Source organism: Drosophila biarmipes, chromosome 2L, assembly GCF_025231255.1.
Source record: "Drosophila biarmipes strain raj3 chromosome 2L, RU_DBia_V1.1, whole genome shotgun sequence".
Classification (NCBI taxonomy): domain Eukaryota; kingdom Metazoa; phylum Arthropoda; class Insecta; order Diptera; family Drosophilidae; genus Drosophila; species Drosophila biarmipes.
In genome coordinates, this window is record NC_066612.1 from 2,983,711 (window position 1) to 3,011,584 (window position 27,874).

General features: G+C 41.2%; 1 protein-coding gene across 1 annotated transcript; it reads right to left on the reverse strand.

The window, feature by feature from the left end:
• Positions 1-220: 220 nt before the first annotated feature.
• Positions 221-6,434, reverse strand: LOC108029299 (T-box protein H15). The gene is made up of 4 exons (XM_017101502.3): positions 5,953-6,434; positions 3,548-3,998; positions 2,368-2,653; positions 221-1,881 (listed from the first exon to the last, which is right to left on the reverse strand). Exons 1-4 carry the CDS (start codon positions 6,149-6,151, stop codon positions 1,045-1,047), a joined length of 1,773 nt encoding a protein of 590 aa, XP_016956991.1. The 5' UTR covers positions 6,152-6,434; the 3' UTR covers positions 221-1,044.
• Positions 6,435-27,874: the final 21,440 nt, after the last annotated feature.

The window sequence follows — 27,874 nt, forward strand, 5'->3', positions numbered from 1 at the left end:
TGAGATGCTGCGGAAATTGCTGCATATTAAGTCACAAATGACTCAGAATTTTATGCCTGAAAATATAATTGAAAAACCGTTTCAAGAAGGAAATTAATAACATTCCGTAGACCATCTTAGATTTCACTTTCACATTTAAAAAACACCAATAAAAAGATATTTTTGTCCATTTTGGTTCACATATTTTTATTTATTTTTGATTTGTTTTTGTTTGTTTGTGTTTTTTTTGTATTTTCCTTGTTTAATAGTTTTTGTTTAATATTTGTTGTTTCAATAGCGTTCACATTGAATACAGATTATGGTTTTACTCTCCTTTAATTTATGCTAAATAAATCTTCTCGTCTTCGCCGGATAAATAGAACTAACTGAAGCGTCTATGAATTTATTGTTAATACTATGAATATACCTTTAGACGTAATAGCATAACTAACGATTAATGTTTACACTATATAGCTATATATAGTTTACAATCGTGCAGCGTTTTATTTGTATATATTTAATTTCTTATTTTATTTGCATAGATTTTTGAGTGAATTTCGTTCTAACTTTACACTGAGATGAGTTTGCCTTGAACAACATTGAAACATTTGTACAATAAATTAAACTAAATTACAAAAATTCTCTAGGGGGAAGTGAGAAGAACTGTACAGCTTATAAATAATTCAAAATTTTTACAACAAAGAGAGAGAAATGTTTCCTTCGATTTTTTAAGTATAAACAACAAATAATTTACAACATTCAAAGAGGTTTTCTTTTTCGTTTAGTTTTGCACTGAGTCTAAAAGTCGTCAGTAAATTTAAGAAACAACAAAATGTAGGGCAAGCTTATTGCATTTTGGCAAAAAAAAACAAATTTAAACGATAAATTTTTTAGTAAGTTTTAAAAATTGTATAATATTTTTAAATAGTCTTTTGAAAAACGTTGTATTTTTGGGTATATTTTCGGTATATTTTCAAAACCTTTTTTGTAAAGACGACTTTTAACCTCAATGCTTTGTTTTAATACTGTTCGTGGCAAGAACTTGGTGGCTTGGGGGCGGCTAGCTTAGTGGGCGGGGCTGCGGGAGGCGTGGACCGCTGGTGGCGAGCCGGCGGCCGAGGACGGTGGCCCCTGGCCCTGCCCCTGACCGCCGGGCAGTTGGTAGGGACTGAAGCGCTGATACTGACGCGGCCGCATGTCTGGAGATGGGGATCCCGAGGACGTGGACGAGGGCGTCGAAGCGGTGGGCGGGGGCGGGGGCGTCCGGTTGGCGGCCATCGCTGCTGCTGCCGCGGCCGCCTGCGCCTGCGCTTGGGCCTGAGCGGCGGCTTGGGCGGCGGCGGCCTGCTGATTGGCGCTGGCCAAAAAGCCGGCGGTAAGTTGCGGCCACTGCTGCTGGAACATGTGGAAGGCGCCCAGGCCAGGGGGAGGAGGAGGTGGTCCTGCTGCCGCGGCCGCCGCCTGATACATTTGCGGCATCATCAGCTGGGCGTACGGGGAGTTGCCCCCGAACATCTGGAGGTGCTGGCGCGCCTTCTCAAAAAGCGCCATCGAGGAGGGATCGCCCTGGGCGGCGAACTGTTGCATCAGCGGATCGGGAAAGAGGCGCAGGGGCGAGCGGAGCTGCTGCTCCAGGAGCAGGGCCTCCATGGGATCGCGGTCGAAGTCGGTGAGGCGGGAGGAGTCGCGGAAGCCCTTGGCAAAGGGGTTCGAGTCGATCTTCAGCTTGGTGATCAGCTGGTTCTGGTAGGCCGTCACCGCCGTGAAGACCGTCTCCGGGAACACGTAGGTCTTGTGGTCCAAGTCCTGCAGTTCCTTGGGGTTCGACGGAATGCTCTGGCCATGGCTCAGCCGCACCAGGTGGATCCTGGGCTGGTAGCGGTGCATCGAGTTCAAAACGATCTGGTGGGGAAAAGAAAAGGGGAGAAGGTGGCATTGTAGTAAGTCGGTTGAAAATGGTATAGGGGGCTTATGAGGATTGGGAGAGAAAATGATTGATAAAAACCCTTTGAAAAATTTCTTAAAATGTCTTGAGTATAACAACAAAATCATAAACAATTATAGTAAGATTGATTTTCTAAAAAAATATTTGTTTGTGTTTTAAAAAGAGTTCCCTAAATACTATCAGTATAAAAATAATAATAATAAATTCTTTAAATAAACAAACTTTAAAATTCAGATAAGTGCAAAGGACATTCAATATGAATCTTTAAGTAACTTTAGCTACTTTTGCCGCTATGCCACATTAATCAATGGAGAATATCTTGCTGTTCTGTTCCCTCAGACTTATCAATCATTTAGCACTCGCGGCTAATCGCCACCTCAGCATCGGTGTGTCTCAGTAACCGAGCATCTGGGTATCTGAGTATCTCAGTGTCCGCAACTCACCTGTCCGTTCTTATCCATTTCGTTATTAGTCAGCTTCACCTTCTCGAAGGAGATAACTTGTTTGCGCAGCGCCTCGCAGCTGAAGGGACTGTCGGGATGGGCGTAGAGGCGGGCTGGGGGGGCGGGGTCGGCCTTGCCGGCCACCAGCCAAGCGGACCGGTGGTAGGCGTACCGGTACCGCTTCGAGTCCATGGGGATGATGTCCATGAGCACGGCGTAGCGATCGGCGGGCTGGATTTGCCTCAGCGGACCCGAGAAACTCACGCGCACAGTGGGGAACATGCGTCTGGAAGGGGTAACAAAGAAAATTAATTCGATTAGATTTTCGTCTATTATTCGACATATTTGGGGGATTGCCACACAGCTAGTTAAGTCCACAATTTATAGTCCTGGTCCGGGGGCTTCAACTACACATTCCCATATTTTCTTCCTGCTTTGACAAGTGCAGACAATGACAACAAAAGCGGGACTCTTCCTCTCTGCCAGACGAAATCTGTGTCTCACAGTTCAATATCCTGTGGTTTAATGTGTCCCTCCAAAACCCGGTGACATAACCTCGGGGACCGCCCTGATGTCTGCGACTTCGAGGTGTGATTTTTACAATATCATTAGGGTGTCTATCCATGGGACCTGTGTGCGTGTGGTAAGGTGTGTGGACAACCCGTGGATATTTGGATTGAACTTGTTCCCATTCTCCCGCTGACAGCAGCAACGCCCCTAGCTCTGATTTTCCTCCGGCAGGTGTACAAATTTTCCTGCTTTTTGCACAGTCTTCAAAGAGCGGACCCCACACAGTCTCTGAGATGGCATGAAATTTTTGTTGACATTGCAAAACATTCGCAGAGCCAATTTAGGGCCAAAGAAGATTTTTTATAATGAAACAGTAACAGTTGATTTGGAAATAAAGGAGTTTTCAGGAAAAGTGATGAGCGGGATATTGAGGCAAATAAAAGGGAGTTTAAACATTTCTACAAGAAAACATTATGGTTACACAGTGTGTTGAAAATATTCTAATAAATTAAATTTAAAATAAACCAAATTTTGCCTAAAAATTTTCAACTATCCAAAAAATCTCCCACGTTGCTCCCCCATTTTAGCTAATGCCTGTTTGCACTGCCAACTGACTGGCTGACTAACTGATGGATGGATGGATGGCTGGGTGGTTGCCCAAGATGCTTACCTGCCCGTCTTGGTGATGATCATCTCGGTGCCCAGATCGTGAAAGCGATCCCACAGCTCTTTGGTCTCCAGGTGGCACTGCACCGGCTTCAGATCGTCGCAATTGCAGGAGCCAACGATTTTGGGTGCCTTCTGCACCGGTTCGGGTGTCAGCCGCTCCTCACTGTCCTCCGTTCCCGGGGACTGGGGCGGCGTGGAGCAGCGTCCTTGGCTGCTGGTGGAGCTGGTGTTTAGCTGCGATTCGGCGGAAGCTGTTTGTGCCACGGCGCCACCGCTGTTGCGGCTCTTTTGTGCCACATTGTTGTTGTTGTTGTTGTTGTTGTTGTGGTGGTGCTGGTGACTGTGATGGTGGTGCTGATGGTGGTTCAAACGTCGCGCCTTGGTCGGCGGCTCCTCGGCATCGCTGCAGTCGACCACATCAACGTCAACCTCATCCTCCACCGAAATGGGACCTTAAGTGACACAACAGGGAAAAGCGAAAATTGAAAATTAAATGTGAATTACAGGCATTGGCTGGGCTTAAGCTAGATTTAATGAAACAAATGCACGAGGGAAAAAGCGCTGGGTATTATGAAAGAAAATTATTCGGAAAAAATCTAAGCCTTCTAATAAAATTATGGATTTAAGATCTTCTTAAACACCATATTTTCTATACATCACTTCGTTATTGATATATTTAAAACTTAGAATTTTATGCATACTTTCATTCAATTAATTGTCTTAAAATTTCTCAAATTATTCCTCTGAAAACATCACTGATCTCTTCATAAAATTACTAAGTTACATTCCATATTTTAAGGAATTTTTCCATTATTTTAATGCAGAAAATCACAGAGTATTCCCTTGAAAACCTCACTAAACTCTTTATAAAATCACTACTTTTCATCACAAAATCTCTCAGATGTTTTCCGACTATTCAACGATTTTTCCGCTGTGCATTTGGCCAACTGAGCCGCTTTTCCGTTGACAACATCGAGTGTTAAAGCTGATTTCGCGGCAGACAGCGTGGAGTCGTCTCATATTCTTGGAGTTTCCGCTTCGCTTCGCGTTACGATTGAAGATACAATGAGACAGTGAGGCGACCGCTCGCTTAATTGGCAAACTGAACACACATCGGCAATTAAACAGCCCGAAACTCTAGCTGCGATGGCTCTTTTTCATTGCATAAACCGAAAAGTCGAGGGCCTCAAGGTGTGCGCAAAAGTTGATGAATAATATTAATGGCCATAGGGCCAAAACGAAGCATGTCATACGCTTTTCTTCTTTAGGCCAGAAACGATAACGAAGTGATTGGGCGAACCCAAATGCCCTCTTTGCAGTAGGTGACTCCAGACGGTAGGTGTCAAAATGCAAACTAAGCAAACGGAAAACGACGGCAACAAAAGGCCAGAAGAAATAAACAAAACAAAAATATGAAATTAAAAAGCTGCATATTTGATAAAAGATCGTAAAGTATGAACGCCTTTGTTTTGGTTTCGACCGTCGCTAATTTTCTGCGCCTCGTAAAATTAATAAAACGAAGCACATTGTTGAAAATTAATTAACATAATTAGCAGCCTTTGTTGGCGGCCGCTGGAAATATGAGTTCCACGCGATTAGATGCTGTGCACAATTTGCATATTATCGCTGCAAGTGTTTGGCATTCATGCTTAAATATATATCTGATCTGCGATCTCTGGCGCGGCTAATTGCGAATGCCGTCGGCCAGAAAGAACTAGTTATGGCTTTGCGAGCGGGCTCAACGCCTGCTAATTGCCAATGGCAATTAACTGGAACTCTGCGCACCCAAAGCGACAACAGTAATTTAATAGATTCGTTGTGCAATCAATTAGCGATTGTCTTGTGGCTAATAATGTTTGCATTCGCCGGTCGAGCTTGCGGATTATCGAGTTGTATCTTTTTACTGAAATTCTTTTTATTTCAGTCACTGGCAATGAATTTTAGTTTTGTATCTCTAAGTAGTCCATAAATAGTATCCTAATATCTTTAAAGTTCAATTTGGTATTAAAAAAAAACATTAAAACCACAATTTTTAACTAGCTATGTATCTATCTCAGTTAACATTAATGTTTTATATGTGTACAACCATAGATCTACTTATTTACTATAAATATCTAATATATTCAATGTATTTTTACATCTCTTTTACTGTTCCCATCGGCAAAGTATCTTTAGGATACATTTTGACGCATCTTTAACCAAACAAGTGTATTTTTATTATATTAGATACAAATTAAGTATCTTTCAGTTTAAGACCGTATGAAACCCTATTTAAGGCGTGCCACTCATGTATTTTTAAAAGTATCTGCTAGGTTATTATAAGAAATACCTACTAAGGCTTCGCCTAATTCCCTTTGCATGAGCTCCTTCCCATTAAAGCTAGCATATAAATGTATCTCGACTTACTTGCACTGCGGATGGAGGACTCCCGACTGGAGGCGTCCTCGCGGGCCATGATGGCGGCGATGGAGAAGTCCGTCGCCGAGCCGGCGGCACTTTTGCTGGCGGTGGTGGTTGTGGTTTGTGCACTGGCATTCGGGGCGGTATTTGCGGGGGCAGCGGGCACTACGCCGTTGCACAAATACGGATGCGAGCCAACCAGCATTTTGAAGGGTATCTCTTCGTTCTCTTTAGGGATTTAACTGGGCAATACCTGGTCAGGTATTTGGATATTGTATCTGGTCACTTGTCAACACTTGGCACTTATAAAGCTAGCTGCATTTTCAGCACTTTTGGCTGGGTACGGGATCTCAGGGGGTTTTTCTTGCAAAGGTGTTTGTATCTTGCAGATCTGTATCTGTATCTTTATATCTTTGTATCTTTCTTTCTGTTGCTCTGGCGCACGCGAACTGAGTATCTCGCGGACTGAGTGTGTGCGCAACGGAAGGCAGGCGACGACGAACTGAATTGTGTCAGGAAATTGTTGCCGCTGAGAAGAGAAGCCGAAACGACGGCAGGCGCAAAACTCGGGAAACCAGTTTTCCCTCTTATCATGCCCGGCCAAGTGCAAGCGAGACATCCATATGGCCTACCCTTAAAAATGCGAGTGGGAGCGGCACAGCTATAGGGCACTCACCCGCTGAGTGAAAACTCTCTCGCTGGTTTTCCAATGGGAAAAGCGGCGGGGGAGGCAACGTGCGACAGAGAGAGAGGCGGCGCTGTCAGCAGCTTGCGCCCCTCTCTTTCCCTCTCCACTCCTCTCTCTCACGCGAACGCGTCATAACTCATTTACAATTAAAAATGTCGGCGCTTTCGCCTCTCTCGCTTGCTCTCAACGCCCCCTTATGCTTGCCTCTCGCTCTAGCCCTCTCTGGCTGCCCCTCTCTTTCTCGCCCATTTATGAAGTGCCAACGTTTGGCCTGCGGTTTTTCTTCGCCTTTTTTTTAAACAACTTTTCGCCGTTGTCGTCGCATTCCATTTCCTGTTATCTCCTCTTCTCACGGTTTCTTGCATCTTCCGTTTTGAGCGGCTGTTTCATTTCGTTCCCAACACGTTCCGTATCTCACTCAGTGCTGAGTGAGTTTTTGTATCTTTTTTTCCTGTAGTTGCATCCTGCGGTTTTTTGTTTTTTTTTAGTTATCTGCAAGGACATGGACCTTGAGTCAAGGTTATTGCAATCAGGCGTTGAGAATTTATTAGTTTCAGCGTTGAAAATGTTAATGGCATATAAATAAGAAATTAAAAAATAAATGTTGACTTATCTTAAGCCTCTCTTTTTATTTGTAACAAACTTTATGATACAATAACATTTTTATTTATAAAATTTTTTTATTTATAAGTAAAGATAAAGAAATCGAGAATACTTTTGAATACTTAATTTTTTAGCGACGGCAATATTATTCATTTAGCTTTGCCCGTTTTACCAAGTAATTGTAATGCTTCACAATCAACCCTTTAAAGAGAACCCATAATTAAAATGTTTGCCATGGCGACCCACCACCAGAGAAGTTCCCTTAGCAAAGCCACTAAAAAGTAAATAACAGGGCTCCTTCCCATTTAGTAACGCCCCATCAATGAAACATTTTTATAATAACCCCTGGAATTAATCATATTTTGCATGCTCTACTACAGAAGTCACTCCTCTGGAAAATTCCCCTATCATATTTACAAATGTCAACAAATCGTTATGTTTCCCAGGCCAAAGTCAAGACCTTTGTCAGTGCCAATTAACCCGCTAAAAAATGCAAAGAAAATGCGGAATGGAGAAAAAAGAAATTCGTACCAAGTGACAGTTCGTCAAATTCATTACGTGTCGTCGAGGGCCGCCAATCACACAGAAAGGAAGTCCCGAGATCCGGAACCCGAAGATCCTTACTAACTAACAAGCTGACTAATCCCGCTTATCCTGTGCGAGGAAAATATCTGCTGTTGTGTGATTTCAGTAATTTGAGACATTTTTTACGTCGGGAGAGACAAAGTGGGCATGTCACTTTGACATTTTCACCCTGGGAGAAATGGTGAAAGTGGAGGGGGAGGGATGCGTCGTGTGTGTTCTGGTTACAATTGCAGTCAAGTTTGTAATTCATTTTTTAGAGCATTTATTTTTAACAAAAAGATAGCGGCATAAAGTATATTTTCTGAAAATATACTTATAACTAGTGCATTTTAAGCATTTGTAAAATATAGCTAATTGGTTTTACCATATTAAAATAAAAACCAATATGTCGCCAATCTGTAAAAGGTAATATTTGACTAGCTGATGTCTAAAAACGTTGCTTAAGTTGAAACAATATAGAAACAGCTTATAAAATAATTTAAAAATATTTCGTATTACTGCAAAAACTAAGTATAGATATTGGAATACCCACGAATACTCCTATTACTTTGCCCTTCGCTGTACATCTACATGTGTGTCTTTTTAGGTGGCACTCGCGTATGTCACCAAAATGTCAAAAGCCAAGGAAAACACAAGTTGTGAAAACAAAGGGCAGCCGCTCCGAAAAAGTGGCCACTTGGCACTTGTAAAAATAAACAATTTCGCTTGTTAATTAGTGCGGCTAACTGTCCTCGTTCGACTTTCTCCTTGTTATGTCCTTTCCCTCTTGAAAACTCAAGTATTTGGCCCTCGGCTTTGTCGGCAATTTATAATTTCTTCGATACTTTTCCTTTTTTTGTTAACGATCGCTTTGGGTAATCGAACACTTTCACTTTGATTTCGACCGACATGGAAATTTCCTCTGGTCAATGGAAGGACATATTTTCCTGCTCCAATTTTCCCGGGCGGTCACTTTGATTGATGATGAACGGCAAATAGATACTAATGTTTTGAGCTGGATTCAATTTCGTTTTTCACTTGGCCCACTTGAGTTTCCCTTATTTTGTCTGCGGCATTTCCGCTTCTTAAGTTCATATAACACTCTCCGGGGCTTCGATTGCGAAGGGTTTATCAAGGGGGTTTTCTTTCCCTTCTTTGAGCACTTGAGCCGCCCTGAAGTGGGAGGCACGTGTTCTTATTACTTTTATTTTCATATATCATTTCCATTTATTCAAGGGGTCTCAAGACGGGGAAGTGGAGAATTTCCGCTTGGCACTTGCCGCGACTCCGAAGCTGCCCGATAAGCATTAAAAGCGGAAGCAACCCAAGCACTATTGGGTTTCTATTTATAAGGCGGAATCGCGGCAACATGTGTGCTGAGATCTGGAAATACGAAATTGGGTTAGGTATCACTGCTTGTAATACAATGTATTGCATGGAAAAGTATCGTGTTGGGGCTATCTGATATTATTGTAAAATTCTTATCATAAGAGCATTGCCATTTATTTATTTTTGCATTTATGTATGTCGAAAGTACTATGTTGAAGACTACGAGCCAATATAACAACAGAATAATATTTAACTTTAAAATATTTAAGGGAACTCTACATTAATTCGCACATTAAATATTTCCAGTTTACTATTTTAACTATTTATTCATATTTCCCATTTTTACTCGTTTTATTTTACCCTTACGAAATCGTGTTTCAAAATTAATAATTCATAATCCAATGGAATCCTTATTCTTCTCCCCAAGATCCTCAAATCACATTAGGTATTTCCCGTTCTTGGTGCCGCTTTGTCTGGCGAGGACATTTGCCAAATCATCTTTCATCCTTCACGCATCTCCCTCGTGTCCTGCGGCCTGCCCGCAAATATTTACCAAATATTTTCCATTATTTTCAGTTGTTTGCACTGAGAACGCCCACAAAAAATGGGAAAAAAGAATATTTCTGGGTGTAAAAGGCGGAAGAGGGATGGGCAACCGGTTTGTCTGGCTGTTTTGTTCTGGAATTTATTAATGAAACTCATTGGGTTGGGCTTGCTTTTTGGGCTTTGCCCTGGGGACCCGCTTGTGCTGGGTCTGGGTGCATCTTCAAACCGGGCCGACGCTTTGATAAATGCCCGACAACCTTTGGCTACCGGGCCCGAGTTTTTCCACTCATTTTTCCTCTTAGCCCGGTAGCAATTCCGCTAAAAGTTGGCCACTCGCCTCCTTTTTCCAGCACTTTGTTTATGCAAAAAACCACAGAGGACCGCTAGGAATTGTGGCGAAAATTTCCGGGAATTCCCCTTTTGCAGACACCATAAATCTTTGCGTATCTCCGAGGTGGCTTTTTGCAACTATATACAAACGTATCCGTATCCTACGTGTGTGCAGTAACAATTGTCACACCTTTCGGCGGCCACTCAGCAACCCCCTCGTCCTCTTAACCCCTCTGCGGTGCTGTGTGTGTAATTTGACTCATTAACAAACCGAATCCGAGCCTCAATCTCTGGCTGTGTGTTTCTGAAGGGTTTTCGGCCTGTCTATGCCACATAAATCACAACTTAAACGATGCGTAATACTGCGGCCCCAGATCTTGGCTTTATTTATTTGTTTTTTTGTTCTGCTCTCGAAATTTATGTCATTGTCGGGCAACGCCTTTCCTTGTTTTCCCTTCAGTTTTTTAGTGTTTTCCCCATGCAATTGGAGTCGAAGCTCGGGCACTGGCTTAATCTTCACTAAAACGCCCATTTTGTGCACCTTAACACTAAATTTACATATCCAGCCGGGCAGCTGGTGGATCCTGCTCTTTTTATGGCCCAATTACAGACGGCGATTTCACATTGAAAATCTTGACTCTGGGGCAGCTGCAAAATCAGCGACTTGGGGATTGTGTCTTCAAGATGCCGGAGATTACCCCAAGTGCCCATAATTGCAACGGGCGAAATGAGTTCACTGGGAGTCGGCAATTTGCCGGCAATTATTACCCAATCCGCTGCGGAGGGAAAACCGCAAAAATTATAATGAAGTTTCATAAATTATCGAGAATATTGCACAACAGTGAAATGTCAAATTGGCAAAATGTTAAGAGTGCAAGGTGAACATTTTTTATAACATTGTTTTATAATTTATTTTAAGGTGCTATTGTGATGCAACATTTTAATAATCATGTCCTTTTTTTACATTTTAAAAAGACTATTAAATTATTTTCCTAGTTTCTGGTATTTACATCTATTGCTTGTTTATTTGTATAATTTTTTTCTTATTGTTAATTTGCGTATGCAAATCCCTAAAGTATTTGCCCTACGAGCGGCTCACTTGTAGCGGCAATTTCTGCGAATTCCTGGCACTTCCTGGGGCAGGATCAAACGCACCGTCCTCTGACAGCTATCCACCACTGCGGTTGATCGAAGGACTCCGCTTTTAAGGTGTCAATTACAACAGGTCCCAGGATATATACACTATATCCTCTGCCATTTGAACTCGACCGCCGGGGGGAGTAGCGTTTTTTAGATTGTTTGCCGAAGGAGTCCTAAGCCGCTAAAGGCGCAACACCCACTTCTGCCCAGGAGCTGCAATTATCCCTTTTGGCCAGCGCCCACCAACTGCGACCCAGGTGCTCTCGGCTCATAGGTAGGCCAAAAAGGATCTGGCCTAATCCCTGGGCAAAAAGTGTGAAAGTAGGAAGTCCACTGCGCCTTTGCACTTGCCGCAATCTCGCTTTCATTCATTGCACAACATAATTGAGGGTCTCTAATTTCGGGTTGTCGTACACCCAAGAGGTGGGCGGGTATCCCGGCATTTATATAGATTGACTTCTTAGCGCCTGGAACACGTGCAGCAGTTGATTAATGAAGCCGAGGGCCGAGGAGGCTCTCTATTGCCATGCCACAAAATGGTGGTTCCAAAAGATCGTTAAAAAAGACACGAAGCGCGGCAGCCTGCAAATGTTGCACATGTCCTTTTGTCATAAATTTAACCGGGGCAAGGAGGAAAACAAACAAACCAAATGTCCTTTATGTATTCTGAAGGCACAAGTCAAGTCAAGCTGAACCGCTTGCTCTAAATGGAATTCAAATGGAGGACGACAAGGGGAAGGCTCCTCGAAGATGCTGCTGCATCTGCCCAGAAAAAGATCAGGCTCGGTCCTTCGTCCCTCGCACGGAGTCCTTTTTGCCCGGCAATAGATCATTTTCCACGCTCTGGTAGTGCTTCCCCCGGCATTATATTGAAATTTGTTGTGTTGTGCCAACAAAATATTAGAAAATTTCATATTTGATTTGCATTTCAGGCAGCGCAGCCTTTCAGATATCCTATTCCTCCATTGTTCGACTTTTGATGCGGTTTTAATGAGCACTCCATAGTTTCGGAATCGGTTTTCCAGCTCACATCAATCATAATTAGGCTGCTTGTGTGTGGTTTTCAGGATGCTGTTTTTGGTCTGTGCCCAAGATGGTTGCCATTCCTCGGATTGTGACAGATACAGGATTGATTTGGCGGGTTAAATGGTATATAAGGGTGGGTAGACGGGGTTTCGAGGCACAATCATCATTGGGTGATGATCCTGTGAGGCATTTTAGTGGCTTTTTGTTAGGGGTTAGTCGTATATCTATGTTTATGAGTTAAGTGGCAGGATGACAGGAAATACTGTGGGATTAAGTATGGAAATCGAATAAAATACATTTAAAATATTTTTGAAATATTTTCTTGCTTTTAATAGTTGTAGTGAGATATTCAAATAATTTATTACCCCTGGCACTTCTTACACCCATTATTCACACTCCTCACTCGCACGTTCGCGTCCATTCAAATGAGCCAATGCCTTAATCTCCGTTCCTCATGTGAGGTCTTTTGCAACGCCCAGAAATGTTTTTGTGTTTTTGGGTTGCACGTCTAGGGTTTCGACTTCGTCTGCAACACCCTTTGAGGCAGTGAGGCAACGGCCAAAGGATACATCGCCCTCCTTTCGGCCTTTTGTAGGTGTTGCTAATGAAGCGCTGCGTGCGGTCCCTGGAAATTCGAGAGGCGTCAACAGGCGCTAAATCCGCTTAAATTGTGGCGGAAGAAGGCTCTTTTCTCTCCGCTTTTGGACACTGAAAAATGATTGCATATGCTTCAGAAGGGATATTTATTCATTAATGCATTTTACTTAAGTTGATTCATAAAACACTCTATCATATTTTTTGTCATATTAAATACTCCTCAAAATAAAGGAAAACAAAAAGGTGATGTTTTTATATATTTAGTCACAGCATGAATGCGGTACTCTGCAACCCTTTCAACCAACTTCCTAATTTTTTTCAGTGCTTTGCATTATCTTTTAGGGCTCGCGTGCAACGGCCGCCAGAAGCCGGAGTTTAAATGGCTTCGTTGCATTTAGCTTCGTTATCGAATTGTAATGAATTCATATTGCCTTCGATTTCGAGTCCTGTGCCAGCTGACTCTTTGTATCCGAGAGGACGACTTTGACCTTATGTCGTCATTGCACGCAGCTCGATTGAATCGTTTAATTGCAGCAACATCCAGCAGGACCTTTGCTGCCCATTGTCATTAGCGTAATTAGATCTTTCAGCTCAGTTTCGGTGCGGGCTTGAGTTTCAGGCTTGGCGTGTCCTTCTGTAATGTCAGCTCCTTTCGTTCTTACTTTGTATGGTTTTTTTGTGGGCTCCTGCTCTTGTTCCACTAATTTTGATGCCGTGGAACGTGCGCAATTTGTTTACCATCAACATAATTGGCCTGTCCTGTTTCCCCGGGGCCCACTTGGGACGTTTTTTTAAGCGCTTTTTTATTTCATCGGGAAAGTCTTGTGGCCCAGGGCAATTAGTTGGAATGATTAAGCTGATGCGACTGCCGGCCAACTCTCCTTGGTAATTACATTAGTCGCTGCCCTCCGATGAATCAACGGCCGCGCACTCACTCAAATTGGACCGGGCGACCATCTATCATAGGGGCAAAATACGGGGACCGCCGAAAATTCGATCGGAAAGTATCTACAGCTGCGGTGCTTCAATTGTGACACTTTTCAGAACGCGGAACAATGCGGAACCGTTTTCAATTGGGCCTTATTCAAATATTGTGAATCCTTGTTAGCTTGTTTGTTTGTTTGTCGCTTTGTCAATCACTTTGATCGATCTGGTTCAGCAGGGGTATCTCTGGGCGGGCTGCTTGCCCAGGGTTCGCCACACACGCCACCCAGGAACGATGATTGATCACACACTCACATAACCCAGGAGTTTTCCATTTTCCGCATTGACTTTGCCATTCAAATGCGATCATTGGTGGTTGATGGAAGATCAGGGATCGAGTTGTACTTAAATGATTTGAAGATACTATTAACTTTGAATACTCTTTTGTTTTCATTCATTTATTTAAATATTCATTCTAGATTTTTATTAAATTATTTCCAATAGGGAAAATTATGAATTATATTTTTAAATAATATCTTACTATAAATTCTTAAATAAGGTACAAATTGATTTTTAGAGCTTATGATTTATATTTTTAAAATTAATTATGAATATTTATATACTTTTATTTAAGGTTTGGATTTATTCTTATCTTTGCATCTTAAATTTTAATGTTAAATGCTTTCGGTGTTTCATGATTATTTTTAAAAGTATATTTATTTTGGGAATTACTTAAAATATACAATTTTTTTATATATGCAAATGTTGTTTTAATTTAAACCCTCTGTTAAGATATTTGTTTTGTGAGAGGCTTATAATTAGCTTCCCTTCTATAAACACCCATAAAATAATAGGGACTTTTTCCTAATCTTTACCAGGTTGATCTACACAGCGCTCGTATTTTTACGGCATTTCTAATTTGTAGGGCCACCTTATAGCGATTGCGCGACATTTTAGTGCCCGCTAAATGTAATAACTTAGCTCTTTTTCCTTTCCCGCCTTTCGCGGCACTCCCTTCGGGAAGTTCCCCCCTTCTCCCTGTTTTTTATTGTCGAATGGCCCACTCGCTGACTAAACGTTTACAACTCCCCGAGCGCCTTTGGATAATTTGACACTTGACTGCACGACTTGGAGTGTTTTGTTGTCCCCCGGTTTATGACTTACAACTCTTAAAAATCGCAGCAGATCCGAGAAACAACAGCTCTCCCACAAAAACATGTAAATCCCACACAGGAAAACTAATTAAAAAGACCTTTTCTGGGGCGACAATAAAATTTATGAAAATTAACATAAAAATTTGTGTGCGATTAGCTTGAAAGCGCACGCACATAGAGACGGTTTTGGCCATATGGAAAATCACATAATAAACAAACGGAACCAGGGCAATAAAAGCAAATATGGCGACACACGTGTTGCAGGGGGAGGGCTCGAAGACCAAGATGATGATGATGATTGGGGCCTGCTTACCATTTCTCTGGGCCCGGAAACACGCCCGATATGAGGCTTTATGGGGGAGTTGGCCAGGCCAATTTCAACTTTGGCGACAACAAGTCACGACAGCAGCAGCAACATCAACGGCAGCAACAGCAGCAGCAACACCAAGGCACAGCAGCAACATCAACAAAAGTTAAGCTCTGCGGCGCAACCAAAGCGATTAGGCTGATTGGAGTCAGTGTGTGTGCACTGGAAAAAACAGATGCCTTCTTACAAAACTGAAATAAATTCATTACCGCATACATGTTTTTAAGGTTTTCAGGGATGCCGATTAAAATTATAAACCCTTTAAAAACTCTAAAGTATTCCCAAGTATTAAAAAATTTCTTCCTTCTCTAATAATAAGAAAAAAAATTATAAATTCTAACCTAGAAACAAGGAGCATTTTAAAACTTTTTTTTTTAAATTTAGTTTTAATAAAGAGTTAATAACTTACAAAAATGTTGAAATACTGATAAAGTTTTGAAAATACGCAAAAATAAAGGTAACCAAATTTTAAATTTAATCAATTTCTTTGCATTTGTTTAAAAAATATATAAAGTGTTAAAAATATAATCCTTAAAATTTTTAATTTTAATATAAGTATAATCCAACAAATACCAAAATGTTTTTAACTTTTTAATTGGAACAATAAACTTATCTGACTGGTTTTTAGATACTCAAATTTATAATATAGTTCTCAGTGCATTTATATGTCTCTGGATAGGGGGCTGCGGCTCAGAGACTTCAGAATGGGAAGGGATGAGCTAGGGGGTGGGTTTCGGCTTGAGGTCCGTGCGCCAGTTGGCGCTACCCACTTTCGGAGGTGTATATAAAACGAAGCCAATGCCCGGAATCTCACACGCTCGCATTATGAGTAATGTGCACCTTATGCCGCCGCCAAGTCGAATGTGATTAGGGAACATCCCTACCACCATCCCCGCCCCTTCTTCCGCCCTTATTAACCCCTTAACCGATGATGTGGTCGCGTCTGTTTGGGCTGCAGCTCAAAATATTATGATGGCCTCATTTACACGCCGCTTTTCCGATTTCCGTTGATCTCTGATCCGCCCAGAGGGTTGTTAGTTTTATGTGGCCATATATTTTTAAGAACTTTTATGGTTTAATTTGATTTTGGGCTTAGTGTGGAAAAGCCAAGTCTATTTTCCTGCGCCCAAATGACAGACTCGGGCGCAGCGTAGCTCATCAAAATTAATTTTATGGCCAGACAAAAACTTTCGACAGCAATTTGGCCACCCTCATTAGGTTCATTTCTAAGCGCTTTTTCGGGGGGAAAACTTTTGGTTAATTAAACGCAAATTGTTGTGGCGGCAAATTGCGAAAAAATTGCGAAACTTTGTCGCCAAGCCATTAAAAGCCTTTTGTGACAAAAGTTTATTGTCTCACAGTCGGCGCAAAAAAGGGGAAAAGAAAACGGGTTAATTGCGCAAGGGAAAAATAGACAGAGCAAACAAATGACATTCGGTGCTTTTTGGCTTTTATGTCAGACCCATAAAAATGTGTGTTTCGGCCAAGAAAGGGGGAGAGAGGAAAACCAACATGGCGTCGCCAGCATCCTTGGGGTTGCCCACTTGAATGGCCAAGTATGTGTTGACACTGGCATGTAGTTGTTGTAAGTAACGAGGAAAATCAGGGGAAAATCGAGGGGGTGGTTCGTTGGATCGGCGGCCCGGTGGGGGGAAATGTGGGCGGTTGTCCTGCGTCGCTCTGCGCAAATTTGCCACTTCAACAGCTCCTTGCGGATGCCGTAAGCACTCTTGTGAACGAGCTCTGGAGCATTTTCATTTATTTTCCTCACATTTTCCCCAGCTTTTCTCGCTCTCTCCTCTTTCGGTCGCCTGCCCCCGGAGAATTTATGCTCCTGCATTTTTCCCTCCGTTTTCCGCTTCGATTTTTTGGCAAGTTGGAAAGTTGTGAAACGATGCTCACGGAATTTTAAGCAGCCGCTTTCCCAGCTTTTCCTTCTGCTCTCCTTTCTCCCTGCTTCTCTCTATCTCTTTCCCTCTTTTTTCAATATTGTTACTGAGCAGCGGAAAATGTGCTGTGAATTTTAAATTGGTTTTTCTTGGCCGCGCTGAGTTGCTTACATAATCAGCGAGAAGTTTTGCCTGCTCCTGCAGATTCTTATATTTTATCTAACTTGAAAGTCCACACCGAAAAGTCTGGCTGGAAACAATGGATTTTTCAGGGCTCCTATAGAGGTCTGAGTTTAATAAATGTGAAAGGTACTTGGAAAATTACATAAGTAGAGTTGCTTGATTATTTTTAACAAATTTAATCTTGTTTCTAAACTCATGAGTTTTGTTTAATTTCATGTAGAATAATAATTGATTAAGAGCCCACACCAAAAAGTCTGGATTGAAGATCAAGAAGTTTTAAAAGGGATGCTTCCTTTTCTTGTTTGATTTGATTTTTCTTTTTAAATCATTTTTGCTAAGAAATAAATTAAATATACAGACTAAATAATTTTCTAAAAGCTGTTTAAATAATAAATGTGATCGCATTAAATTGTGTCTTAATACTACTTAGCCCAAATGACCTTTTAATGCCGCAATTAACCCACAGCTTGCCTCATATTCCAAATTAAAACCTTCGCAACGAGAGGCATAACAATTACCTGCTCTTTCCCAAGCCAATGGCCCAACTGTTCCCTACACTTGGCAAAATGGTGGGTATCCAGGCCTGTGCCACCTCCCCCAAGTCGAGCCCCTCCCCCTAAAATTGCCACCCAACCACCATGACCAACGAAAACAATTAAACCCAAAAAATGAGATAGACAGGTATAAACAGACATGCATAGAAACCGACACTTATGCTTATCTGCATAATTTATGGTTAAAATCGGACGCAACCATTTGTTGGGAATTGCACCACGTGGTTCCACCGAAAATGCTAATAGGCGCCACCAAAAAAAATTGTAAAACAATTAAAATGTAATAAGCCGAGGGGTCAGCTCTCAAAGTCACGGGGCGGTTTTCCTTTTCGTTTTTCCGTTTCTTCTGGTAAATAGAGTAATTAATAATGGTCGGAAGTTTTGAGGGCAGGTAACGCCTCTATTAGCCAAAATATGATAAACCGTTTTCTTGGGCAACCGCAGTGGGAAAAACCAAGGATGTCTGTGGGTTAAGCGGGGGTTAGGGTTAATGCACAGCACCCGCTGAGCTTTTGATTGACACTTGACATTTCTTTTGGTGCGCATATTTAGCGGAACATTTTCCTGACATCGTGACTGGCTTGGTCTTTCTTTAATACTATTTTTCTCTTTAGCTGATGCCAGATGAAAATTTGTTGATAGTGCTAGGAAAATATGTTTTTTTAGGCTTTGCTGGGTAAATGGGTTGTAAAGTTAGATCAGACAAGTTAAGAAATTGAAACTACAGTTAGAAGTATAAATATAAATATAGCTTTGAGTGCAAGGTATTTAGAAGACTTTTTATCTGTAAAGTTGTTTTGAATAGAATATATATCCATTAGGATTTATAATATCCAAAGTTAGTATCTATATTTGTGTAATTTTTTATTTTAAGTTCAAACTTTCCCATTTTGCTGAAAATAATAATATTGAAGTAGATTTTTAATAATTTAAAAATAATATTTTATATATAATTTTAAAACAGTATTTATTTTAACTCCATATATTTTATATTTATTAAATATATCTTTGTATTATTTATCCCCTCATTGACCAAACCAAAAGCGTTGAATTTACGTGGCAAACCATGAAACCCATATAAATTTATGCCCCTATGTAGAATACCCCATATACACACATATGTAGAGGACAGGAAACGGAAGTGGAGAGGAGGAGAAAGGATCCACAGCGCAGACAAGCCCAAAGCGTCAAGTTGTGAAGCTGTGTGCAAAAAATCATTAACACGCACACACCCACACAGCCATGAATGTTGGTGGGTGGTGCTAGTGGGTGGTGCCTCCTTTTCAGGGGGTGTATATACACACAGTTTGTGGAGCGTCCTTTTTGGTTCGTTGTCTCTGCGAGACTTGCTTAAATTACTTGGCTTTTTACATGCGGCAGTGAGGCACATTAACACTGTAATGTGCAAAAAGTGTTCCTCTTTCACTGTGTGTGTGGGTGGGTGGGTGAGTGGGCGGTTGGTGGGTAAACAACATGGCGTCCTTGCTGCCTCATCGTCTCTGTAGTTGTAGTAGTGGTCCGAGTGGAGCTCATTGCCATGCATAAAAGCCCTTCGAGAAGTAGTTCATGCGGAAGGTTCTATCAAAATACTCAAAATAAAATAAAATTATAATAAACATAAAGTTAGGAACTTTAAAAATATTTTACATAAAGTTTTAAATTACAAGATTAGAGATTCAAATATACCAGTTTATAGAAGACAGATACCAAACCAATTAAGATAAAATATATAATACATGTTTAAGTTTTAGAAAAGAAATAATATAAAATTCTAAAGTGGATATTAATATTTTCGAAATTAATGACCACATAAAAAATTGAAACTAAAGATCTTTAAGAATCCCAATGCCAGTAGGGTTTTCCTCACATTTGACACCGCATAAACGGCTTCAGACTCGAAGGATCCTCGGTGGGCGCCAGATACTTTTAGTTAAGATTAATTGTTATATATTAACATGGCGTCGAGTTACGAAGTCTGCGAAAACGAGCTATTTACAAGCTAAACGAAAGTTGACTTTGGCCAAACGACCACGGCAAGCGAAACGAGCTGAGTGGAAGCTGATGCTGATGGTGATGTTGATGTAAATGTTGTCTCCTGGCCGAAATGCGAGTGAAAGTGTTTGGGGAAAATCTGGGGAGTGGCTGAAGGGGGGAAATGGGAAAACCGAGGCGACTGGGCCACTTTAATAAAGAGCAGAATGTTTAAGGACCGAGTGCGACTGGCTGTGCTTATGGCACATAGTATCTGGTGTGCGTGTGTGCTAGATTTATGTTTGCCCATTTTCATGTTTTATCATCAGCTGCGCCTGCGACGGCGGTCCTGGAATTATTCATGTTACTCATACGCCGCGTATGAAAAGGGTTTCAAAATGGCTGCCATTTGGCCTATTGCGTTTGAATTATGAGCCAAAAGGGTCCGCTCGGCCGGCCCAACTTCGTTTTTGTGTACTGCGGCCTTATCTGCGAAATGGTGGCCTTGCTTTTTGCCAACGGAGGCTTAAATGTAGTTCGAAATGTGGTGCGAAATGGTAAGCTAGCTGATTTACTAGGGGGTTAATAGAGGTATATAGGAAAGGGAATTTGTTGTTTAGCCTATAAAAGAAACCTTCAATTTTATATATTTAATTTGGATATTTGAATTATTCGTAAATAAATTTTTGCTCTCTATTTAAGATACACTTAAAAATCAGTTACAACGATTAGGATTCCAATTAAATATTACTCTTAATTTTGCTCCCTATACTCATTATACTCAAAATAATCAACTTAATCGATTTTCTTTCCACATTTTATTGCCCTTCTCCCATCCACATTATAAAATGCACACTGAACATTAAATTATCTCCCTAAGCCACCAACCCCTCAACTTTTATGTCCTTGCCCATAACAATTGATCGTTGTCTGTCCCAGTGGCATCTTGGCATATGCTGGGCGAATCTGGAACTCCCCTTTTTCCACCAAAGTCCCTGCCAATTTTTCGCAACTGTCGCATTTGGAACCACAAACAAATTTGTCTACGACTTTCGAGATGAACGCACCATCGGTCGCAGTCCAAAAGCATATTGACAGTCCTAACGGCAAGTCAATACGGAAATGGTTAGCGAAATTCCAAGGACCCCACCCCTGCCACGGCCCCACCCTCTGGCCGACGATATCCTGGCCGCCCACACTCAACGCTCTGTCACTTTGGGCGCAAATTTCGCCATTTCCACCCTCGCTAATGTGCAAATAAAAATGTTAAAAGGGTCCTGTAGCACTCAATTACACGCCCTGGTGACCATTTCCCCGACCCCCCCGTTTCTCGCAGTGTGCGTGACTTGGGTGTGTGTTGGGGAGTGTGTGCCAAGGATCCTGGCTGTGTAGAGAAAACATTATGGCGCGCGAACGGAAGTTGCCATCTTGTTGATGGCAGTTAAAGATAAGCGAAAGCGAACACAAAAAAATGAAGTAAGCCCAAGCAGGACGCGGACTTTTTTTTATGTTCCATGCCCTTTGTTTTAGGAGGGGTATAGGGGTGTCCTTAGGGAAGTAAAACAGCACTTCCCATAAGTAAAGTCCACTTTCTTTTATTTCTAAAAAATACAAAATATTTTAAAAAATCTTAAAAGGAGAATATAATTCTATGAACCCAAAAAATATTAATTCAAAATTATTTCCTAAACAACAAATATTTACATCATTTTGTATTATTTTCTTAAAATTCCTATTAATTATTCTATGGGTTCATTTTATTTAAACTTTCATTCAGGGTATTTCCCCTTCTAAGCATCCCAGTTTCCAATTTTGACTGTCTTCTCTTTTTTCCCCCATTTTCCCAGTTAGATTTTCATGCTTTTCCGCGCTGCTCGCTGCTTGACTGCTTTTTATTGCCAGCATTTTATGTTATTTGTTTCTATTTTTGCCCTCCGCTTTTGTTCCTTTCTGCGACCGCCATGTTGGCAGTTATCTCTACTTTGGTTCCTGTTTCCTGTTCCGGTCAGAGCCCCCTCTCCAACCACGCCCCGTAATCGTCCTTCTGTCTTTGGCATTTAAGTTTTATGGCCGTTTGCTTTGTTATTTCTCTGAATTTTTTCCACTTGACGCCGGGTCTCCTAATTTGCAATTTTGTTTGGAGACATGGACGACGACGCCTTAAAGCGGTTTTGTCATGTCATTTGGTAATTGGGTGGCAGCGGTTGGCACTTTATATATTTCGCCGCCAGTTGGCAGCGCTCGCCATTTGCTTCTTGGTCACACATGGTCACACTGACCGCCGCTTGACACATTATGATTTCGCTGCCAAAAGGAGTGGCTCTCGAGCAGGCGATTTTTGTTTAATTTTGTCCCCCTTATTTTGGCAAATTAAGTGCCCCATAAAGTCCACATTTTTACAGCTCATAAAACAGCCGAGAAATCGAACTTCAACGCTGCCGCAAAACGTTCGATCGGGTGTATAAATAAAATGTCCGTTTAAAATCAATAAATTATAATTAAATTATAACTTAAGCGCATGCTAATTTCGCTGGCTTGTGGATACGAAAATACTTGAAAGCTCTCCCGCGGCGTTTGTCGTCGCATTCTCGCGATGTCTTTTGTAAATTGCTTAAAAATTTCACAAAATTAAACTCGTGTCCATAAAACTGACACATAAAATTCAAAATTAAAATGGACTAAAAAAAGTTTAGGGACGTTTTTTAAATGATCTTAATAAAGTGTCTTAAGGGTTTTTTTTGGCTGGGTTTTGGGATTTAGCTGCCTTAAGTATTTTATTTAAGATTATCGGTAATCAGTAATTGAATTTATTTTCCATAAATAAGAGGATATTAATTCTATAACCCTGGATGGATTTTCCACTCCCCTGCTAAGCCATAATTTCACTTTTTATCCCAAACAAAAGTAAACAAAGATCTCAATTATGTTAATAAGCCTCACGCCCTTCCACGAGATTTGGCAAAAGCCAAACCAACCCTTAACTTTCTCCCCCAACCCCCGTAAAAAATTATACAGTTGCAGACAAACAGTCAGCATCCTTTCAGGGTTACCACCTTCACCTTTCACCCCGAGAGCGGAAAATTTCACCAGCCACAAGGCAAACTCCATTCAACACCAATTAGGGATGATCATCGGAAAGGCGGAGGAGGATGCGAGAGGGTGGCAGGTGGATGGCTGACGGAGTTGAGTTGTCGTCGGCGGTCCACCCCATTGGGGTGTCATTTGTTATTGAGCCAGAAAAAGTTGACTTCACTCCCCGAGTGCCATAAATACATCCCACAGCATAGACAAACAATCAACAATTTATGCGACTGTCGAGAGGATGAGTGGGCCACTCGAGAGGGCGGCGGGGGGTGGTGTTGGTACAAGAGGGGTGGTGCAGGGTGGCTGGGTGGTTGGGGGTGGCTGGGTGGTTTCCCTGCTAAATTGCTCAACAACGGGGGCGCATGTTAAACATGAATTATGAATTGTTATTGAGATTGATGTTGTTGTTGCTGCCGATGCACTTAAAAAAAGGTATTGCGTTCAAAAAGTGCAACAACAAATAAAATGGTATATATCGAAAAACCCTGAAAAAGGGAGCTTTTAAGTAAATATTCTTTCAAAATATATAATAATTTAGGGAAGCTGAAAAAAATGTATAGTTTTTTTTCTGTATACAAAACAAGCTGTAACAAACATTACTATGATTTAAGAACTACTACTAGGTAAAATAATAATTTAAATAATTCAACAAAAATGTTTATTTTTTTGTATTATTTACTTTTTTAACTGCCCTAATTGTTGTAGATCTAATGAGAAATAAAATAATTTTAAAAATGAATATATTCTTAAATTTTTACAAGTGTACTCCATCCCAAAGCAGTTTAGGGTTAGCTTCCTTCAAACCAGCTTGGCTTTGTTTTGTGTGCGGTAATTTCATTGAAATCATGTTGAGTAATTGGTGCTGCTGCTGTTGCTGAATTTTCGAGGGTGTATAAATAACCCGGGGGTGACTTTGCAGCCCACCCCACCCACAACCACCCCCCACTCAGAGGATTAGGCCACCGCTTTATGCGGTTTGTATTTATTGCCCGCTTTGCCGTCACTTGTCCCCCGAAAGTGTAATTGTGTTTGTGTTTGTGCCGGCATTATGCTACACATGTAACGTGTATCTGAGAGATATGAAAAACCCACCCAGGGGGTGGTAAAGTATGAATGTATGAGTGCGCCACCCTGCAAGTGGTTGGTTGTTTGCTAATTTGGGCATAATTTGTGACTGTTTATTTATTTTGGCCACTTGGAATTAATTTCCTACAAATTGTGACAGCTACGCAGCGATGGAGTTACTTTTTACATATGTTAACATTGCTAATGGGAAAGGGAAGGGGTAGGAATAGAGAAAATCTGGGGATTTCTTTCTAATGGGTTTACGATTGACAGAGACACGTAAGTTACTTATGATTTATTTAAAGAGTTACATGTTTAATTTAATTCTTTTAAATTTAATTCTTAAGATTATTCTGTGCCTTTCCTTTCTAAACCAACTCTCCTTTGCTAACCCCAACGCGAGACCTGTTTCCCTTTGAGTTATACAAACACACATCCAAAACGTTCGTGTTGAAAAATGTGATGTTTAATTTCGCACATTAAAATCAGAAAATTATCAGACACGAAAACCCATAAACCGCACACCGAATGCCCCCAACCACAACAAAAACAAGCTGAGGCAGACTACAGTGAGTAAGATTAAAATCTTCCCAGAATCGTGTGGACAAAGCCAAAAGGCAAAGCCACATAAATGAGCGGCAGGCTGGGCGGAGAGGTAGGTGGGGGTGGGGTTGCTGCAACCTGGTGGCAGACAGGGCCAAGCCAAAGGAGTCAAATCGATATTGGCAATGAGAGACGGAGGCCAGACTGCCAACGACACCAGCTAAAACATGGCACTGAGAGAAAATTATAAAAACAGAAAAAAAAATTAAGAAAATAATAAACAAAGTACTGATTTAGGATTTTTTAACATTATAACAGTATCTAAAGATATACCCCATATTTTCTTATAACTTTAATAAACTTTATTGATTTCAATTTCAAATAAAGTTAATAAACTAATATATATTTTTTCTGTCAGTGCTCTGCTCCACCGTCGACGTTGGCATGTAAACAAATCGATTTGTTTCATTGATGACATTCTTGGCGAGATTTTTGCAAAATGTCATAAAGTTTATGACTTAAGTCTTTTGTTTGCCTCTGACTGGGACGGAGCCGGAGTCGCAGTCCGCGTCTGAGCCTTTGGCTGGGCCTGGAAATATCATTATTAAACAGATCGAACTGGAACCCAACCGGTTTGCCATTAAAATCAGCAGCCGTATCGCCAGCGCTCGAGTGTCAGAACTGAGGGCTCAGAAGTGTCCCCACAGCCCGTTCGGCATTCACACCTACAAAAGTGTCATGCGTTTGGCATTTAGCTTGGAAATACGAAATACTCACCGCCCAGCCCCTCGGCTGGCATAGTGTTTTTCCTCTTTTTTGCGCATCCACAAATTTAACGATTAAGACGTGTTAAATTGTTAACAAGCCACTTGCAGTTATTGCCAATAAGCTGCAAATTTACGAGGCTTGGCCGCGACTCTTTGTGGGTTTGGTTATGGTTTTGGTTTTGGGTTCGCTTCCACCTTGTGGTCTTTGGCTTCGCTGGGGATTAGCCTGTTTCCTAGCCCGGGGTCGCCTCCATTTGCATGTGAAAGATGCCTCCAATGCGTTGGTCGCATTTGTTTGCCCACAGCTCACCATTGGGTGGAGATCCCGATCCCGCCCGTCGTTTAGTCTTCGCTGGTGGCACAGGCTTTTCAAATGCGTAACAAGCTCGATGGGTTGCCTTGTTTATCATGGAGTTTTATGAGAAGTCTTGAAGGAGGGGTTACTTCAGGGAAATTGAGCTAAAAACAAAATGTTTGTATAGATTCTCTGCCTATTTTTTGATATTTAAAAGAAAGAATTTTTAAAGATTGTACAATTCAAAAATATACAATTTTCGTAGGAAAATTTTTGATTTAAAATTGTATTTTTAGTAAGTGAAAAACACAAATATCAGTTGTAAATTGAATTTGCACAGATTAAAGAGTAACCCAATAATGAAATCATATATTAGAATATCAAGATCAGTATGACAATAAAATAATACTTTATTCGTCATTTTCAATCTCAAAGTTCTGATTAAGAAATGGTTACCTATTCCAATGCCACTATCCTCAAGACATATCATATAGGTGATTTAGCTTTCCTAAAAAGAGACTATTCCCATTTTTCTCAGTTTTGTCTTCAATTTCATCGCTATTATGAAGCCCCCGCTTATCCAGAGCTCAGCGCAGTTCAGATGACCAAAACCCGAAACCGAAATCCAATCAGTATTGAACCAAATCCTCAACTAAGTCCCTCCATAGATCAGTCTTAGCCACGCTTATTGCACTTTAAACAGGCACCGATTTAGACATAACACTGCCGTTGAATGCCCACATCCAGATACATAAATTAGGGCACTCCAACTATAGTTATGGCCAGAAACGATATCCAGCTACGTGTCCAGCCAAGATATCCATCAGTGCTTGGCCCTATTTTTGGGCGTAACTTGCATATAAACGGTGCTAATAACACATTTAAACTGGTCAACAAATTACCGTTTCCACATGGCCGGGGCAGGCAGTTCGATATTCGATTCGTTTAAATGTCTTTTCAACAAATTTTCATGCAAATGAGATGGACACAAATGGTAAATCTGTCTTTTGTCAACGGCTGAGTTGGCCAGTCAGCGGGTTTCTAGCTAAATGCAGGTGTAACAAAAAAAGTTTACAATGTAAAGGCTTATTTAAACAATATTTTTAAATTTCTTAAGATTTAAAAATCTTAAAAAAATGTATATAGTTGTTATTCAAATTATGTTCATATGACAATAGCTTAAATTTCGTCATTTAGGCAGAATCTAAAAAAAATCATATGAAGCTCAGAAAAAAAATTGTTCTGCAGGTCAAGTTAATTTTAAGAATTTTTATACCTATACATGGAAGGGTTTTATACTTCTAAAAGTAGAACCATTTAGTAAGTCATACTCTAAGCAAGTGTAATAGGGGTATAAATATAGATTTTTGTGACCTATCTTAAAGACTTGTTCTATCTTATTTTAAGAGTGCATACCCGATAGCACTGCTTCCCCAGCCCAGAGCTTTTCGGAACCCGAACAGATGACCAGCATTGGCTCAGACAATGCGACGACGGCGGTCCCACTCGGGCGGGCTCATTTGTCGCGGCTAGTTCGAACTTTTCATGAAAACTTTTGGGCCATAAAATGTGTCAGGCGGCGGACAAAGCGGCGAACTGCTGAAAAGAAATTTTATGCGCCCGGCCGGGGAAAATATCAACAGCGCGGCATTGTGCGGATATTGATTTCCAAAGGTGTGACGACCTCTTTTGTCCGCATACGATTTCGAGGCGATAACGCTGGGGGCGATTTATGAATGAAATCCAGACTCGCGGCTCTCGGATACGAATACTTTATAGACACAAAGTCTGGGCATCGTTCGACATTTGGGTTTTGTCTGGTGACTCACTGGGCATGTTACCTCTAACGATTTGTTTGCCCGCTGCGCGTTTGTCTGTGAAAGTGTAATATTGTGACACTTTTGATTGTGCCCCAGCGGTATTGTCATTGGAATCGGACCGAAAGCGGAATGGAAATGGTAATGTAGCTCTGAGCTCTGCTTAGCATCCGTAAATGGTTCTATCCGAGTTATTGTTGCATTGCTTTCCAATTAGCGGAGCAAAGCCAAAATTTATGTTGCATTTATTACATAATTTGTCCAATTTTATGTCGAGGCTCAAGAGTTTTACGAGCCACGTTTTGAGGCCCCCTCTCTGTCGATATATATATTCTCCTATCCCTATCGCATCCACTTCCTTGGCCAAGGTTTTTCCAATTTCAGTGCCGGATTAACAGGGATTTTCCGTGCTGAATACCCTGCTCTGCTTTCCACTCTCATTTCGCCTTGCTTTGTGTGACGACATTTTTCAATTAAGAAAGGATCACAAGG